At 41.8% G+C, this 16,669-nt stretch overlaps 1 protein-coding gene across 2 annotated transcripts in view; it reads left to right on the forward strand.

The window, feature by feature from the left end:
* ZFPM2 (zinc finger protein, FOG family member 2) overlaps positions 1-16,441 on the forward strand; it is a 453,888-nt gene extending 437,447 nt beyond the window's left edge. For both annotated transcript variants that reach the window (XM_004771329.3, XM_004771330.3), the window contains 3 exons: positions 5,987-6,193; positions 9,672-9,896; positions 12,849-16,441. In XM_004771329.3, coding sequence (XP_004771386.1) covers positions 5,987-6,193; positions 9,672-9,896; positions 12,849-15,340 — 2,924 coding nt within the window. In that variant the 3' untranslated portion in view covers positions 15,341-16,441. The remainder of the gene's footprint in view (positions 1-5,986; positions 6,194-9,671; positions 9,897-12,848) is intronic.
* The last annotated feature ends 228 nt before the right edge of the window (positions 16,442-16,669 follow it).

Below are 16,669 nucleotides of genomic sequence, written 5' to 3' on the forward strand. Positions count from 1 at the left end.
TGCTTTGTTTCTTTAAAGTAGCTGTCCTAGGAAAGTTGATGGGAGAGAACTTACTCTGTTGCTTTAAACCATCTCACATGGAAACCACTTTATAAAAATGATATTCCTGTCTAACTGTGGCTAAAAAAAAAAAAATTGTGCAAATATTCGAGATTCACAATGGTGGTTTCTAGTGGGGAAAAAAAGGTGCTCCCCTTTTTTCCCAATTTTTTTTTTAACCTGTGGTCAAATAGACATAACATTAAATCTACTATCTTAACCATTTTTAAGTGTACAGTTCCATGGCATTAGGACATTCAGATTGTCCTGCAACCATCACCATGGTCCATCTCCAGAACCCTTTACATCTGGCAGAACTGAAACTCTGTATCAGACACTAACTCTCCATTTGCCCTTCCCCCAGCCCCGGCAGCCACTAACCCACTTTCCCTCTCAGTGCTTTTGAATACCGTCAGTACCTTATCGGAAGTGGCATCGCAATTGTGCAATATTCATCTTTTTGTAACGAGTTTATTTCACTTAGTATAATGCGTCAGATTTCTTCCATATTTTAGCATATGTCAGAATGTCCTTCCTTTTTAGTACTTTTTAAATTTCTTTCCTTTTTGCTGCTGAATATTCCATTGTATCTATATACCACCATTTGCTTATTCATTCATCTGTCAATGGACACTTGGGTTGCTTCCATGATTTAGCTATTTTTAATAATGCTGTTATGAACATAGGTGTGCAAATATCTCTTGGAGACCCTGCTTTCAATTCTTTTGAGTATATATCCAGAAGTGGAATTGCTGGACCATAAGTTAATTCTATTTTTAATTTTTAATGAACTACCGTACTGTTTTCCAGTGGCTGCACCATTTTACATTCTCACCAGCTGTGCATAAGGGTTCCAATTTCTCCACATCCTTGCCAGAACTTATTATTTTCTGGGTTTTGTTGTTTGATGGTTGTGTTCTCATTTTAAAACCATATGTAACATTCTTTGATCCGTTTCCATTGAACATGAGGTCAGTAGGATGAAGACACCAAAATAGCTAACTATCAGCATGATTTAGCCTTTGCATGCACTTGGATTGCTCCTTAATCAAGACAGATAAGAAGTCCTTCTATTCAACTATAAATTAGAGTTGGCCATATGTACTCTAGTTCCAAAAACCGAAGGGTAGGAAACTGGTTCTCCTGCCTCCTCAACCTGTCAGCACTAAAGACTATTTCTTTAACTGGTCAGGATACAGTATGTGATCCACGAATGGATCACCGTTAAGTTTCCTTTTCTGAAAGGGGTTGGCTTTCTCTGGTGAATCAAGGATACAGTTGCTCAATGAACTGACACACTTTCTTTCCTTTTCTGGTGAGATTTCTTTTCTTGGATTTAGCAGGACAATGAGAAATGAGAATAATTGTCTCAACCTGACCAAACCAAAAGGATACTTGTGACCAGTTAGTTACATGGTTCTTAGTATATGTCCCATCTATTAGCTTATTTTATCCCCACAATAACACTGTGAATCCAGTACTATTATCAGCGTCCCATCTTCAAGGATTAGGAAATGGATCTGCAGAGTGCTTTGGTAACAAGTTCAAGTCACACAGTAAGTGGCAGAGCCAAAATGTATACCCTGGCTGTCCAGTTCCATTGCTCATACATCCTGCAGAAGGGATCACATCCCCAATTAGTAATCACATTTGGGATATTTCTTTGGAATCTATAATTGAAATCATGTTACAATACCAGACATATTTCTCTTTTTATAAATGACTCCCTAAAGTTAAATACTCTAAATTCACAATCTAAAAAATTCAGCCAAATGGTTTCAAAGAGCCAACCCTTGGTTTTTGTGGTGCCATTCTCTTGGTTCCCCTATAACTTTTCCAAATATGTGCTTTTTTTTTTTTAAAGATTTATTTATTTATCTGTCAGAGAGAGAGAGAGCACACAAGCAGGGGGAGCAGCAGGCAGAGAGAGAAGCAGGTTCTCTGCTGAGCAGGAAGCCTGACTCAGAACTCGATTCCAGGACCCTAGTGAAGGCAGATGCTTAACCAACTGAGCCACCCAGGTGTCCAGCTCACTTTGTCATTAAAAGGTCACTTCTCATATACCTACATCTGAATTGTTGAGATCTCCCAAATTTCAATGTTTCTTTTCTTTTCACTCTGTAGTCTCCTAGCATCACCACATCAATCCAAAGAGCATCCACAGTCATTTAGAATGTGCTAATGATATCCAAAATAATTTTTTTTTTCCTCCAGCCTTAGGTCTCCTCCAAATTCCAACTGCCTCCTTAAATCCATTCACGCAGAAGCCCCTCAGGGACTTCAGACTTTACATTTTCAAAGCAAAATCCAGTATTTCTGCGCACACACATACACCCACGTACATACAGCCGACATGCGGGTGCACACCTGGGCTTCAGAGTCGGACAGACAGAGCCATAAATCACGATTCTGCCACTGGCCATGTGTGTAGCTTTGGGCAAGTTAGTTAACCTCAATTTTCAAGCCTCAATTTTCTCAATTCTAAAATGAGGAAAATATCACCTACTTCCCAGAAAAATTGACTGGATTAAAATAGATGAAGTACATAAACCACTTAGCTTATTAGGCCCACAGAAAGTGCTCCTAATTAATACAATTGTCTCGTTGTTGTCTGTAACCAGCTCTACTGCCTTGTTGATGGCTTCCCTACCTTCTGATCTCCCAGACCCAAACCTTCAGGTTTTTTCCAGCAGCTTCCTTCCTCTTCCTCATCTCAGGAAATCCTCCCCTTTTCTCTCTCTTGAACTGAGAGCCCTTTTCTCCCTCACAATTTACACCTCTCACAACTGAACTAGTACCAGAGCCTCCAAATGGCCCTTGGGGTGGGAATTCCTGTGCCCCTCCCTACCCCTTCCAGTTTCAGGTCCTCAGGACCCTGAGATCTTTCTTCTGGGAGAGAAAAGCCACTATCATTATTCATTTATTCACTCAAAAAAAAAAAAAAATGATGCCATCTCCCCACCATGAGGAGCCAGGCACAACTGTCTTTCTGTTACTTTCAAAGCTGTCTGGCCCTGCGCTCCACGTTTCTGGCGGGGGTGGGGGAGTGGGGGTGGGGTGGGGAGGCCTGATACGTAATGTCTGCTAATTCCAGTGGCAAGTGCAGCAACTCTCACCGTGGCTGATTTCAAGTTACCAGTGTGATAGCCACTAGCACAGAAAATGCCTGACCACTCCAGTGTTGTGTCCCCGACTCCAGTATAGGCTGGTCCCAGCACACCCCTGCCTGTGACCAGCCCTTTCTCCCTCAGATGCCATGCCCCGGCCAGGTGGCCTCTGAACCATTCCCGGGACAGTCAGGCTCTTCCATAATCCTGCCCTGGCCTGCGTGCCCCTTTCTCTGCCAGCAATGATGGATCTGCCAGCTCCCCCCCCCACCGCCACACATACTTCTGCTATTTTACCTTTCTATTTCATGAGTCAGTAAAAAAGTCACCTTGGGTGGCTTGCCTGACTCCCTGGAGACGTGTCCATTAGTCACTCCTCTCACATTTTCTTTGGCGCTAGGGGACGCCACCCACACTGTGGTCTTGTCATTCATCCGCCTCTATGTGTCCATTCTGATTGTGAAGCCAGTGAGCCCAGCCCAGCCCCCCACAGAGAGCTCGGTGAACAGCGGATGAATGAATGATCGGAGAGATTAAAATCCCAGAACAACTGACTTCCTCATTAAGTCTATCTGGTACATTTTCAGCCCAATTCAACCTTTCTAAAGGAGATGCCTTTTCTAAACCATAAAATGAGATGAAATGATGAAGATAATAAAATATGAAACATGACTCAGTATGTCGGAAAACATGTATTACTATCGCCGGGCTGTTTAATCATGTAGAAAAATCATTTTTGCTTACTTGCCATTACACTTAATATTCCTGAGTTTTATTTCCTTTACTTAGTGGGTCTTTCTGGTCAAGAGTTGGAGCCCACGGATTCTGAGTCATCCTGCTACATCGGTCTCTGCTGGGAGACGGATTAGCTATGCGTGGCACCTTCTCTAAAATCTGTTTCTCCTGGGAACCTGAGTCTAAACCTTGCCTTTTGCGAAAGATACCCACAGCTGGATTTGCTAAAAATGTAAATTTCTCAAAAGGGGTGACATATTATCAATAAGGGAAGTCGTTCCGTTCATCCCTGAAATCCAGGGACTCCCGAAGAGCCGGCGAGGAAGGAAACCTGGACTGCCGCGCCTTGCTCTGCCCGCCCCACCTCTCCTCTACAAAGACTCACTTAATAAACTATACCCCAGAGGAAAGATAAGGTGCGAATGATTACCTTGTCTACAGCTGTAAGTAGTTTGGATCTGTATGCACATCAGAGAAGGCTGAGCCGCTGAACGCAGGAGCCTTCCTGGGGGAGGAACCGGCTCTGGCAGACACACCGCCACTGAGCCGGGCTCAGTCACTTGCACAGAAATGCCACTTAGCTTTTGTATTTGTAAAGAAATAAGTCAGCGCCAAAGCGAATCTGTTCTTCAACTTTGCGAAACTCGGGTGCTTTCAGATCCGTTAAGAGTCAAAGTGGAAAAAAAAAAAAGTTTTCTAGCCTTTTGGTAGATTTGGGTTTTACTTTTGGTACCTTTGGGTTTTACTTTGCAACTTTTCACACACATTCGAGGTACGGAATCTGAGCTGTATTTTTTCATAGACTTGTTCTGTCTGGGAGGGTGTTCTGTTTACTTACCTTTAAGACGTCACCCGCTGGTGTAATTAGCTGTCCGAGGTTTCTCAGGAAGTGTCCCGATTCTTCTGGGCGACATCGCATATGCTGTTGTTATCTTTTCCAGCAGATTTTTACCACAAGTTGTTTAAAAACTATGATCTATTTAAGGATGGAGGAAATGAAGTGCAGTTGAAGAGACAGTTATGCTGAAAGATAAACAGAGCAATATTACTTATCAGAATGGGTACAAATTTTGCTTCCTTAATGAGTACAATATATAGCTCTGCAATATATACACAATGAGAAAAAAAAGCTTTATAACATATCAAGTATGCCACGTTATTTCAGGCATAACTGTACAGGATACGTATCTAGGCCTGAGAGTGTAGATAACAAAATATAAGTGCTCTGCCTGTCTAAACATGTTAAATAAATGAGCATACGCTATCGCGTTCCAATACATTAGAAGATGTACTTGCATAGTTAATTTTCTTTTTAATGCACCACACGTGATCGTTTTGAAGTGCAGAGCCAGAGTATATCTTAGTATTTGAAGAAAGGATTCTTTTCATTTAAACAAATCTTTATTTAAATAAGCCTTTTGAAAAGGATCTGTGGCATATCTTCTTTTCAGGAAGTTCAATCAGGGTAAATGGAAATAAAGAAGCTGCATTATAAGGAATATTATATAAGTAAAGATCACTAAGCCAAAAAAAAAAAAAAATGGCACCAGACGTAAAGAGAGTAGAACTAGCTGGAATGTCATTTTAACTTTCTATATTTTAGGAGCGTTCATGTACTTTTGTTTTGTTTTGTTTTCGGCACATGGGTATGTTGGGAAAAAAGAGAATGGGGAAGGGAGGGAGAAAGGAAGAAATAACTTTTGACTCCCACGAGGTACAGAAAGAGTAATGGCAGAGGCTCACCCGCAATAATTTCTGCGGCTGGATCCCTACCAGGCCTCTTGGTAAGCAGGAGACCACGTCTTAGCATGGGTAATGATTAAGGCAAACCCCAGAAGGCACACGGTTCCCAAAACTCTCCACAAATGATGTCTGTTCTTGGTTCTTAGTTCTCTCCTACTATTGGCCACTGAAGAGTTCATTTCATGCTAGGTGTGCGATTTTCCACCTAGGAGGGAAGAGGGGGACAGCCCTGGTCTCCATCACTCTCCCCCAGTAGAAAGTGATGTGAAAACCGAAAGATGCCATTGCTGTCAATCTGGTGTAAGGTAGGCTGGAGCGTCCTACGTCATTCACTCTTTCTTTTCCTTCTCTCTCCTTCATAGGGGGTCAGCTCTGGTGCACCACGACAAAGGCCATCTCTGAGGGAGAAGAGCTAATTGCCTTTGTGGTGGATTTCGACTCAAGGCTACAAGCTGCCAGTCAGATGACTCTTGCAGAAGGGATGTACCCTGCGCGCCTGTTGGACTCCATTCAGCTGCTTCCTCAGCAAGCTGCCATGGCTTCTATTCTGCCCACGGCTATTGTCAATAGTAAGTGCCGCGGGCAGTAGCCCTGTCCAAGAGCTTTGCAGTGCTGATGGGTATTTATGGGAGAAAAAAAATGTCTACTAGCAGGCAACCAGTGTTGTGATTTCATTTTATCTTCTCTGTGTGTGTGTGTGTGTGTGTGTGTGTGTGTGATTGCTTCTCATGAGAGTATGAAAAGGACAATTAAATTCATTCATTTCAGGTTGGATTCTTGAATGTTACACACACACAAAAACTGACTTTCTAAACTAGTTGAATGACATTCAAGGCTACTTAGCTATGAGAGATCGAAGAGCTTTCATTGATGCTTCTTTAGTAGAATAGCTGTGGAATTCCTTAAGGGCTATAGAGTTAGAAACTTAAATAAAAAAGGAAAAAGGAAATAATCAAATTGTGATTAGGTATATTAATAAAGAGGAAGTACATCAAGACATCAGCTAATATGACAACAAAAACAAAAAAGAAACATAGGAAAATAAAGAAAAATACATTGAGCTGGAGAACTCCACACATGCATGGAGAATTTAAAAATATGCTTTGTATGGGTCCCTGGGTGGCTCAGTGGGTTAAGCCTCTGCCTTTGGCTCAGGTCATGATCTCAGGGTCCTGGGATCAAGCCCCACATCAGGCTCTCTGCTCAGCAGGAGTCTGCTACGCCCCCCCCCCGTCTGCCTCTCTGCCTACTTGTGATCTCTCTCTGTCAAATAAATAAATAAAATCTTAAAAAAAATAAAAATAAGCTTTGTAGACTCTGGCAAATATGCCTTTGTAATTACCTTATATTAAAATGACTAGTGAACCTAGTTGTATTCCTTGAGCACACAGAGGGACACTTTATAGGACAGAAAATCAGTGGTCTAGGAGTCCCCAGGTCTGAGTTCTAGACTCAGTTCTGTTTTTATCTAGCTCTGTGAGAAAACATGAATATCAGTCATATCGTAAGAGGAGAATACATTCCAAACCAGTAGGTAAGTGAGGTATTGCATTTAATCAAAAATGTCCCTGAAAATTCCTAAGACTGAATGATGCAGAATTATAGATACTGTCATGATGTCTTGATATTTTAAAAATAAATACTCAATACGTAATCAATAATTACGTTCTTGCTGTCACAGTAGCCTTTAAAGAAATTCTTGAGTGTATCTGGAATTACTGTTTTTCCAAACATTGAATCTAGTGCCCCTAGCCTGAGGTAAAATTTTGGGATTTCCTTCATGTAAATGTAGTTATTTTCTTTTACTGGATCTTTACTTTGATTCTGGTAGTGAGGAACTAGAAATAATATAGGTCAAACTTGAATTTGAAGCAAAAGGGTTTTGTTACCAGAAATACTGAGAGTACCTTAAATTATTGTGAAGCTCCAATGTGTGAATGTGATTTTTAATTATATTTGAGATTATACTGTGTTTGCTTTCTATAGCAGGATAACTATTGATCCCAAATAAATCAGCATAGATGTATACAGTCTTTGGTCTCATTCTGAAATGAGCTAATCAGTTAAAACTCATCTTGCTTAAATAGACACTACATGAAGCAGTATGGCCCTCTGAATTGGTGGGAAGAGCCAAAATAATAAACAGCAGTAGGAGATAATCTTATAACCAAATTTTATTTTGAAATTCTATATTGTACTCTCTGTCCTTACTTCTCATTCATTAGAATTTGGTCCTCAGTTTCCTCCTGTCTGTTTTAACGCACTCTCCCTGAGCCATCTCCTTCACTATCATGGGTTCCACCACCAACTCTGTATTCACAATTCACAGATCTCACATAGAGCTGTTTCTTCTGCGTTTTAGACCTCTGTCGTCACCTTCCGCATGTTCCCTGTATTTCTTACAGGAATATCTAGTCCCACATATCTAATGCGGCCGTATGCCTCAGTTTGCCTGGATTAACCCCAGTTTCCAATGCTATCTGGTATGCTCCCTTTCACTACAAAGTGCCAGGTTTACACAACAACACTAGGCCAGATTTGGTGTCCCCACACCTATCCTTGCCTGACCTCCTCACCTGCCTGTCGTCTGCTCCCTATAGAGCTGAATGAAACTGTTACACAGAGATGCTAACAAGAAGCCTGGCCATTGAAGAGACCTTACCTTCCTCTCTAGCATCTAATTGCAAAGTAGCGCTCATCACTCCTAGTCAATTCTACATCCTCAATATAACTTTCCTTCCTCTGTGGCTCCTTTGCCGCTGATATGGAAGAGTTCTCCCACTGGGTCTCATTCCAGTTCACCTACTTGCAAGATTATGGGCAAATCACTCCATCTCCGTTTCCTTGGCTATAAATAGATAAAGGGGAAAACACAGACGGGAAGAAAATGTTCATGAGTAAATACATGCAAAATATAGACAAAAATATCCTAGCGTGACTTACAACTCAAACTCTGTCATAGTTCACCTCGATTATCGCAACTGCCTCCTCCCAGCCGTGTCTTCCTTCCAAATTGACTACCTTCGAAACTCTACTGCGCTGTTGTAATTTCATAATATCCGATTCTGCCCGTCTCTTGCTTACAACGATTCAATGATTCTCCATAATCATTGAGATGAAAATCTAAACTTCTTAAGAGAGCCTACAGACTCTTTGATCACTGCTCCTGCCTCCTCCAACCTTATCTCTTCCACTCCCCATCCTGGGGAAGAGCCCCCCAGCCCTCCCCCAGTCCCTCTCTGAGGCTCCCATGCCTTCCCCTGGGCTGTGCAGTTAAGACCCAACCTTCTTGTTATAGAGTCTCATTCTTCACTTACATTCTTCACTACCTCCAGAATCTCCGTCTTCACCACTCAGCGAGGGCATGTCATTATGCTCCCTTTGAATCCTTCCCTGACCCTGTCCCTCCTTCAGTCCCCTCACACACCTAGAGTCACACCCCAAGCACTCCTCAGACGCCTCCATTAGCCTGCTCATTGTAGCCTAATGTAATTACCTGACCACTTACTCATCTGCCCCAGGAGACTGTGAGCTCCCTGATGACCGCTTTTGGGTCTTTTATCTTGTTTTACACCCAACGCAGCATAGAGTCTCTAGCACAGAGTAGACATTCTCTAATTGATTTATTAAATGAACGAATGATGTCAGGAGCCGGCGTCAGGGCTGACTTTAGTTCAGCTATCAGATCCTTACCTTTTAGTCAATCAGATAAGCCATTTCACATTGCTATTTATAAATGCATATTTTTCTAAACCCTAAATACACTGTAAACAACTTAAAATTAATCTCCTGCGCTTTTCCTGTTGGAGCCTCCTACAGTACCATTTTCTGAAGTCTGTGGGAAGGTAAATCGCACTGGGTGTAACATTGCTTTTAAAGCTCGGTCCTGGGCTGGGGAATAGCACCCAAGACTGCACTCATCACTGTCTGATCGCCTAATTCTGAACCCGAGAGCGGTCTCTGAGAAGCATTGAACTAAATGCTGCTTCACTCAGGGCTGGTTCCAAATGGGCAGCAGCTAATGCGTCCCTGTGTTTTCGCCCGCAGAGGATATATTTCCTTGCAAGTCTTGTGGCATCTGGTATCGAAGCGAGCGGAATCTGCAGGCCCATTTGATGTACTATTGCAGCGGGAGGCAAAGGGAAGCGGCTCCGGTGTCAGAAGAGAATGAAGACAGTGCTCCTCAGATTTCCAGCCTGTGCCCCTTCCCGCAGTGCACCAAGAGCTTTTCAAATGCCCGAGCGCTAGAAATGCACCTGAATTCGCACAGTGGTAAGTGCTTCCCCTGCTGCTGCTTTCGCTCTGGGAGACTCTACTGTTTCTCTACATACATCCCTATATTCATATATGCAAACATATACAATTCCACATCTATGTAACTGCATCTAGCTATAAAATCAAAATCGAACTTGCTGAACCAGCTGACTGTGATTTTATGTCACGTATAATCAATATACCCTACTCAAAAGACTTGGGTCTGAATTCTTTCCTAACAATGACAGTATTCAAATCGCAGGCTAAAGCATTCTTCTTTTTTTTTTAAACAGCACCATTTCAGAAATAAACTCTCAATACCCTTTGTATGTTGTCATTAATATTCATTGATTTAAGTGTCAAGTGATCTTTGGAAACTGACCATATTATTTCCCACATGGTAAGGGATAAATAGTAGGTACATAAAAATAAGTATCTGCGGAATTGAAATAACACTGTTATTTTGATAGATCCAATTAAAATCACACTTGAGAGAAATTAACTTTTAAATACCAATCTGTAAAATGCTCTTGACTTCCAGAACACGCAGAACAGCTTAGTTGATCTCTATGACATAAAGCCACTTTTAGTGTAACGTTTTTAAATTCCTTAAGAAAAATTAGGCTAAAAAAATTTTATTTTATTTTATTTTATTTCATTTTTATTTATTTATTTTTTTACCTCCCTCTTCAACAGCACAGTGGTAATTGTCCCCATTTTACTCTGGAATTATGTGCCCAATTATTGTTAGTATTTTCATATTCGTTCTAATTCATTCCTGTATTTTTAAAAAACAAGTTAACCAAATGTACAGAATTATATTAACCCTAGAAACTGCTAGGGACATTTGTAAATAGGACAAATCAAGGTTTGCGTGTCAGTTCTTCAGCATCCATAATACAAAACTTAGAAGGTACTGCTAGGTGACTTCCTCACTGTTTTTGCTTGAGTTGAATAATTAAAAAAAAAAAAAAAAACTGAAATAGGTGCTGAGTTCGGGGGGGAAAAAAAAAACCCACAACACTAATTCCAACCTCCAATGCCCTAGTACAGTGCAAGCTTTTGTCTTTGAACCTATAAAACTGGCAATTTCCTTTCTAGTCATTCTCTTTCCTTTCCCTACAAAGGAGCCATCTTTTTGTAGGTGATAAAGCAGAGGAGGCAGAAACAGGTCAGTTGTCTCAGAGGGTGAGTAGCTAGCTAGTCATTCACAAAAAAAAGAGAGAGCGAAGGACCTCTCAGCTAAATAGAAGAATGAGTATTGGATCCGTTAAGGAGAAAAGGACTAATATATCCCCTTTTTCTGCTAGGACTAGGTTTTTTCTACCATGTTTTCAGCTTATAAATATAAAAGTCAGGTCTCATTTTAATCTAAAGTACAGAGGACATGAGCCATGCCTGATTTAGCCATATGTCAGCAAATGGGAACTAGAGTTGACCTTAGTGAGTTAGAATATCCAGATCTTAATCCCCATACATGGGGGTGGGGGAGGCATTTCCCCCATAACTACCAAACAATCCTCCAGATACCAAGTGGGTGTCCTACAATTTAACTCAATTCTGACACTATCACCGGGAGATAGCATCAGATTTTCCAGATCAAGGGGCCAGCCCCTTGCCCCAACTTCAGATGCCAGTAGAAACCCAAGTTGTTAACCTGAGCTTCCCACCGACTAGCTGTAAATCAGAGTTTGCTAAGAGCCCTTCTTGGGGTTCAATTAATTTGCTAGAGTGGCTCACAGAACCCAAGGAACCCATTTACCTACTGGATTCCCGGTTTATTATAAAAGGTAATGATTTAGGAACAGCAAGATGGAAGACACGCCTAGAGCAAGGTATGAGGAGAAGTTGAGAAGCTTCCGTGCCCTCTCCCAGGCTGCCATTCTCCTCAAGCCAACTGGGAATCTCTCTGAACCCCATCATTTCAGGTTTTTAGGGAGGCTTCATTACATAGGCATGATTGATTAAATATGGGTGTTGGCAATTTAAACTCAATCTCTGAAGATTGGGGAGGAGGGGCTAAAAATTCAAATCCTCTAATTACAAGGTTGTTTCTCAATGCACCCAACCCTACCCTTAAGTAACCTAAGGGCTTTCTAAAAGTCATTTAATTAACATAACAAAAATGCTTTTATTGCTCTTATCATAGGAAATTCCAAGGATTTAAGGAGCTGCAAACCAGGAGGTCTGGTCAAAGATTAACAAATATGAATGACCATATTTGTGTTTCTTATAAATCAGAACCTCACAGTAAAGTTTCCTCACCAGTCACTGGTGATATTCAAAATATTTTATAACTGACTAGAAACAGGCCGTGATCAGTCCATACAGAGTTCTGTCCTAAATGACTGTGTGATTATACTGGTGTCCATCGGTCGAGTATCAACCCCAGATAGAGATAAACCATGTTCAGCAAAACCAATGCATAAAATTCTAGATTTGTACCAAAGATAAATTAGGAGGTTATAAATCACCTTACCAAATGGTTCCTTCTTGGATTCTTTTGAATAAATACCTAATCTAGTGCTCTAAGAGTTACTTGACTTGCGCACAGTTTATCAATATCAACTCTAATGTATTCCTGCTTCTTCCTAATGCAGAGCATGGTTTTGTAATGAGCAGGTTCTCCGATTAGAAATGATAAAATCTGAGGTTTGAACATGGCTCTGTCATCGAATCGCTTTAGTACCATAATCCATTCCCTTGATCTCTTGTATTTGTTTCCTGACCTGGAAGATGGAGACAGTGAAGACTGTCCCGCTGTGATCCGATGACACATTCAAACGTTCTCTGGAAGCTATGAGGTGTTACCACTGAGATGACACCCAACAAAGGATGTCACAAGAGAAAAGCTAATATCACAAGTGCGATGCTGAAAGATTTCAGCTCATTCGTGCGGTGTAAAGGTTTTTATGATTAGAAAGCCGATGCATGTGATTCTCAGTATTCTTATTTTGTGTGTCTCTCCAGGAGTGAAGATGGAAGAATTCCTGCCCCCTGGTGCTAGTCTAAAATGCACCGTCTGTAGCTACACCGCCGATTCTGTGATCGGCTTCCACCAACACCTCTTCTCCCATCTCACTCAAGCTGCGTTCCGATGCAGTCACTGCCACTTCGGCTTCCAGACTCAGAGGGAGTTACTGCAGCACCAGGAGCTCCATGTCCCTGGAGGCAAACTTCCCAGAGAAAGTGACATAGAACACTCTCCAAGCGGGACGGAAGACAGCCTACAGCCGGCGCCAGACCTGCTGACCAGGAGCGAACTCCCCCAGAGCCAGAAGGCCATGCAGACTAAAGATGCGAGCTCTGACACAGAGCTGGACAAGTGTGAGAAAAAGACGCAGCTCTTTCTCACGAACCAGAGACCAGAGATACAGCCCACAGCAAACAAACAGAGCTTTTCTTACACAAAAATAAAGTCTGAGCCCTCGAGTCCAAGACTTGCCTCATCTCCGGTTCAGCCTAATGTTGGGCCTTCTTTCCCCGTGGGCCCTTTCCTCTCTCAGTTTGCTTTCCCCCAGGACATCACTATGGTCCCTCAAGCTTCAGAGATCTTAGCCAAGATGTCCGAACTGGTCCATCGGCGACTGAGGCATGGAAGTAGTAGCTACCCTCCCGTCATTTACAGCCCCTTGATGCCCAAGGGGGCTACTTGTTTTGAGTGTAACATAACATTCAATAATTTGGATAATTATCTCGTGCACAAAAAACATTACTGCAGCAGCCGATGGCAGCAGATGGCCAAGTCCCCAGAGTTCCCTGGTGTTTCAGAAAAGATGCCTGAGGCCGTGAGCCCCAACACTGGTCAAACCTCCATAAATCTCCTCAACCCAGCGGCTCATTCTGCTGATCCTGAGAATCCCCTTCTTCAAACGTCCTGCATCAATTCTTCCACCGTTTTAGATTTAATTGGGCCAAATGGGAAGGGCCACGACAAGGACTTTTCCACCCAAGTGAAGAAGCTCTCCACCTCTAATAGCAACGACGATAAAATTAACGGAAAACCTGTTGATGTGAAAAATCCCAGTGTCCCCCTGGTGGATGGGGAAAGTGACCCAAATAAGACTACCTGTGAAGCTTGCAACATCACCTTCAGCCGGCATGAAACATACATGGTCCACAAACAGTATTATTGTGCTACACGCCACGACCCTCCACTCAAGAGGTCCGCTTCCAACAAAGTGCCTGCCATGCAGAGAACCATGCGCACCCGCAAGCGAAGGAAGATGTATGAGATGTGCCTACCCGAACAGGAGCAGAGGCCTCCCCTGGTCCAACAGCGATTTCTTGACGTCGCCAACCTCAGCAATCCTTGTACCTCCACTCAAGAACCCACCGAAGGGCTAGGAGAGTGCTACCACCCAAGATGCGATATCTTCCCAGGAATTGTCTCCAAGCACTTGGAAACGTCCCTGACCATCAACAAATGTGTCCCGGTTTCCAAATGTGACACTACTCATTCCAGCGTTTCCTGCCTCGAGATGGACGTGCCCATAGATCTCAGCAAAAAGTGCTTATCCCAGTCTGAGCGGACGACCACATCTCCCAAAAGGCTGCTAGACTACCACGAGTGCACCGTGTGCAAGATCAGCTTCAATAAAGTCGAGAACTATCTGGCCCACAAGCAGAATTTCTGCCCGGTCACAGCACATCAGCGTAACGACTTGGGTCAACTCGACAGCAAAGTATTTCCGAATCCAGAAAGCGAACGGAACAGCCCCGACGTCAGCTACGAACGAAGCATCATAAAATGTGAGAAAAACGGGAATCTGAAGCAGCCTTCCCCGAATGGAAACTTATTTTCCTCCCACTTAGCCACCCTGCAAGGCCTGAAAGTCTTCAGTGAAGCTGCTCAGCTCATTGCCACAAAAGAAGAAAACAAACATTTGTTTCTTCCCCAATGCCTTTACCCCGGAGCAATAAAGAAGGCAAAGGGAGCTGACCAGCTTTCTCCATATTACGGAATAAAGCCAAGTGATTACATTTCTGGGTCTCTCGTCATCCATAACACCGACCTAGAGCAAAGCACAAATGCGGAAAACGAATCTCCGAAAGGCCAGGCTTCCTCCAACGGCTGTGCTGTGCCGAAGAAAGATTCCCTGCCGCTGCTGCCCAAAAACAGAGGCATGGTCATAGTCAACGGTGGACTGAAGCAAGAAGACAGACCCGCCGCCAACCCGCAGCAAGAGAACATTTCCCAGAATCCTCAACATGAAGATGGCCACAAATCTCCATCCTGGATCTCTGAGAACCCACTAGCCACGAACGAGAATGTCTCACCCGGAATTCCTGCTGCAGAGGACCAGTTGTCTAGTATAGCGAAAGGTGTGAATGGCTCCACCCAGGCTCCCACGAGTGGGAAATACTGCCGGCTGTGTGATATTCAGTTCAACAACCTCTCAAACTTTATAACTCACAAGAAGTTTTATTGCTCATCACATGCGGCGGAACATGTCAAATGAGATGACTTCATAAATGAACACCAGTTCACCTTTGGTACCAGTGTTTAGTATGTCGTTCTACCCAGTCCAGAAAACAATAACAACAACAACAACAACAACAAAAACAACAAAAAACGAACACACACATACACACAAAACACACACAAAGAAACAGAAAACAAAAACAAAAGCTGTTTGAATTACATCTGCGCAATCAGGAGATTGTTCTTTAAGGCTGAGTTGAAGACTTAAGGTGTAATTCCATTACAGTCCATTAGTAAAGTGTATTATTGGTGCCATTTTCAAAAAGAAATTAATTTATTTTACCAGCAGTATTCATAGCTGTGGTTATGTTATTTTTTATTTAAAAACTTTATATTAAAGTCATTTGTAATGTTATTGTATAGTTATTGTGTAGCACATATGGTTTGCACTGTATAGTAGATTTTAAAGAAAATAGTCACGAACAATACAGAAAAGCATTTTAGAAATAGCTTCAAAAGCACTTGTGTACCTTGATTTCTTCTTCTATGCTGTTGCAGATATATGTATATGCTAAAATATAACTTGCAAAGATGTTCTAAATACACATGCTATAAGTTCGCCTTAAGATTTCAATTCTTGGATAATCAGGCTCTGTTTGCACTTTATATTTTAGCAGATACAGTCTCTTAGTCACTAGGCTTTGCATTTGTATGTAGCTGTATGTTTCTGTCCATTTTCTTAATCTTAAACATGTATGTTAAATGAAGATGGCAATTTTTTTCTTGTATAGTACCTGTATTTTCTTTCGCTGATGCAGCTCTGTCTCAATTTTTAAACCTTTGCTGTTAAATGCAATACTTTATAAAGAATGAACAAAATTACTGGAAGCAGTATTGTAAGTAATAAGGTAGTATTAATCAGTTTTATCTTTTGAAAGGCACAGTCTAAATCGAAACCCTAAACTCAATGCTGCAAGTATGAATTTAATTCATATATAAGATCTATTTAAATATGAGTAGCAATACTGCACCTGGTGATCACAAAGATAATGTTCTACTTCTGATAGAAATAATTTCTCAACAAATGTTGTTACTATGCATGTATATGGATGGAATAAAATTCCAGATTGTTGGAGAAGTTTGGCATACTTTATTTTTTCTTTGAAATACAAAGGAAAGTCTATATACCTATTCTTTGTGATGAGAATAGATTCAAAATAGCACTGAATAGCTGAATATACCATATACACATGTGTGTGTATATATATAGTAACTTGCATATATACATAGGCATACACACACACACACACATAGTAACATGATGGCAAATCAATAAAAGGATTAGATTGTCCATTACATGCACCTG

This window comes from Mustela putorius, unplaced genomic scaffold (assembly GCF_011764305.1).
Source record: "Mustela putorius furo isolate JIRA1106 unplaced genomic scaffold, ASM1176430v1.1 tig00000228_pilon_pilon_pilon, whole genome shotgun sequence".
Taxonomy (NCBI): domain Eukaryota; kingdom Metazoa; phylum Chordata; class Mammalia; order Carnivora; family Mustelidae; genus Mustela; species Mustela putorius.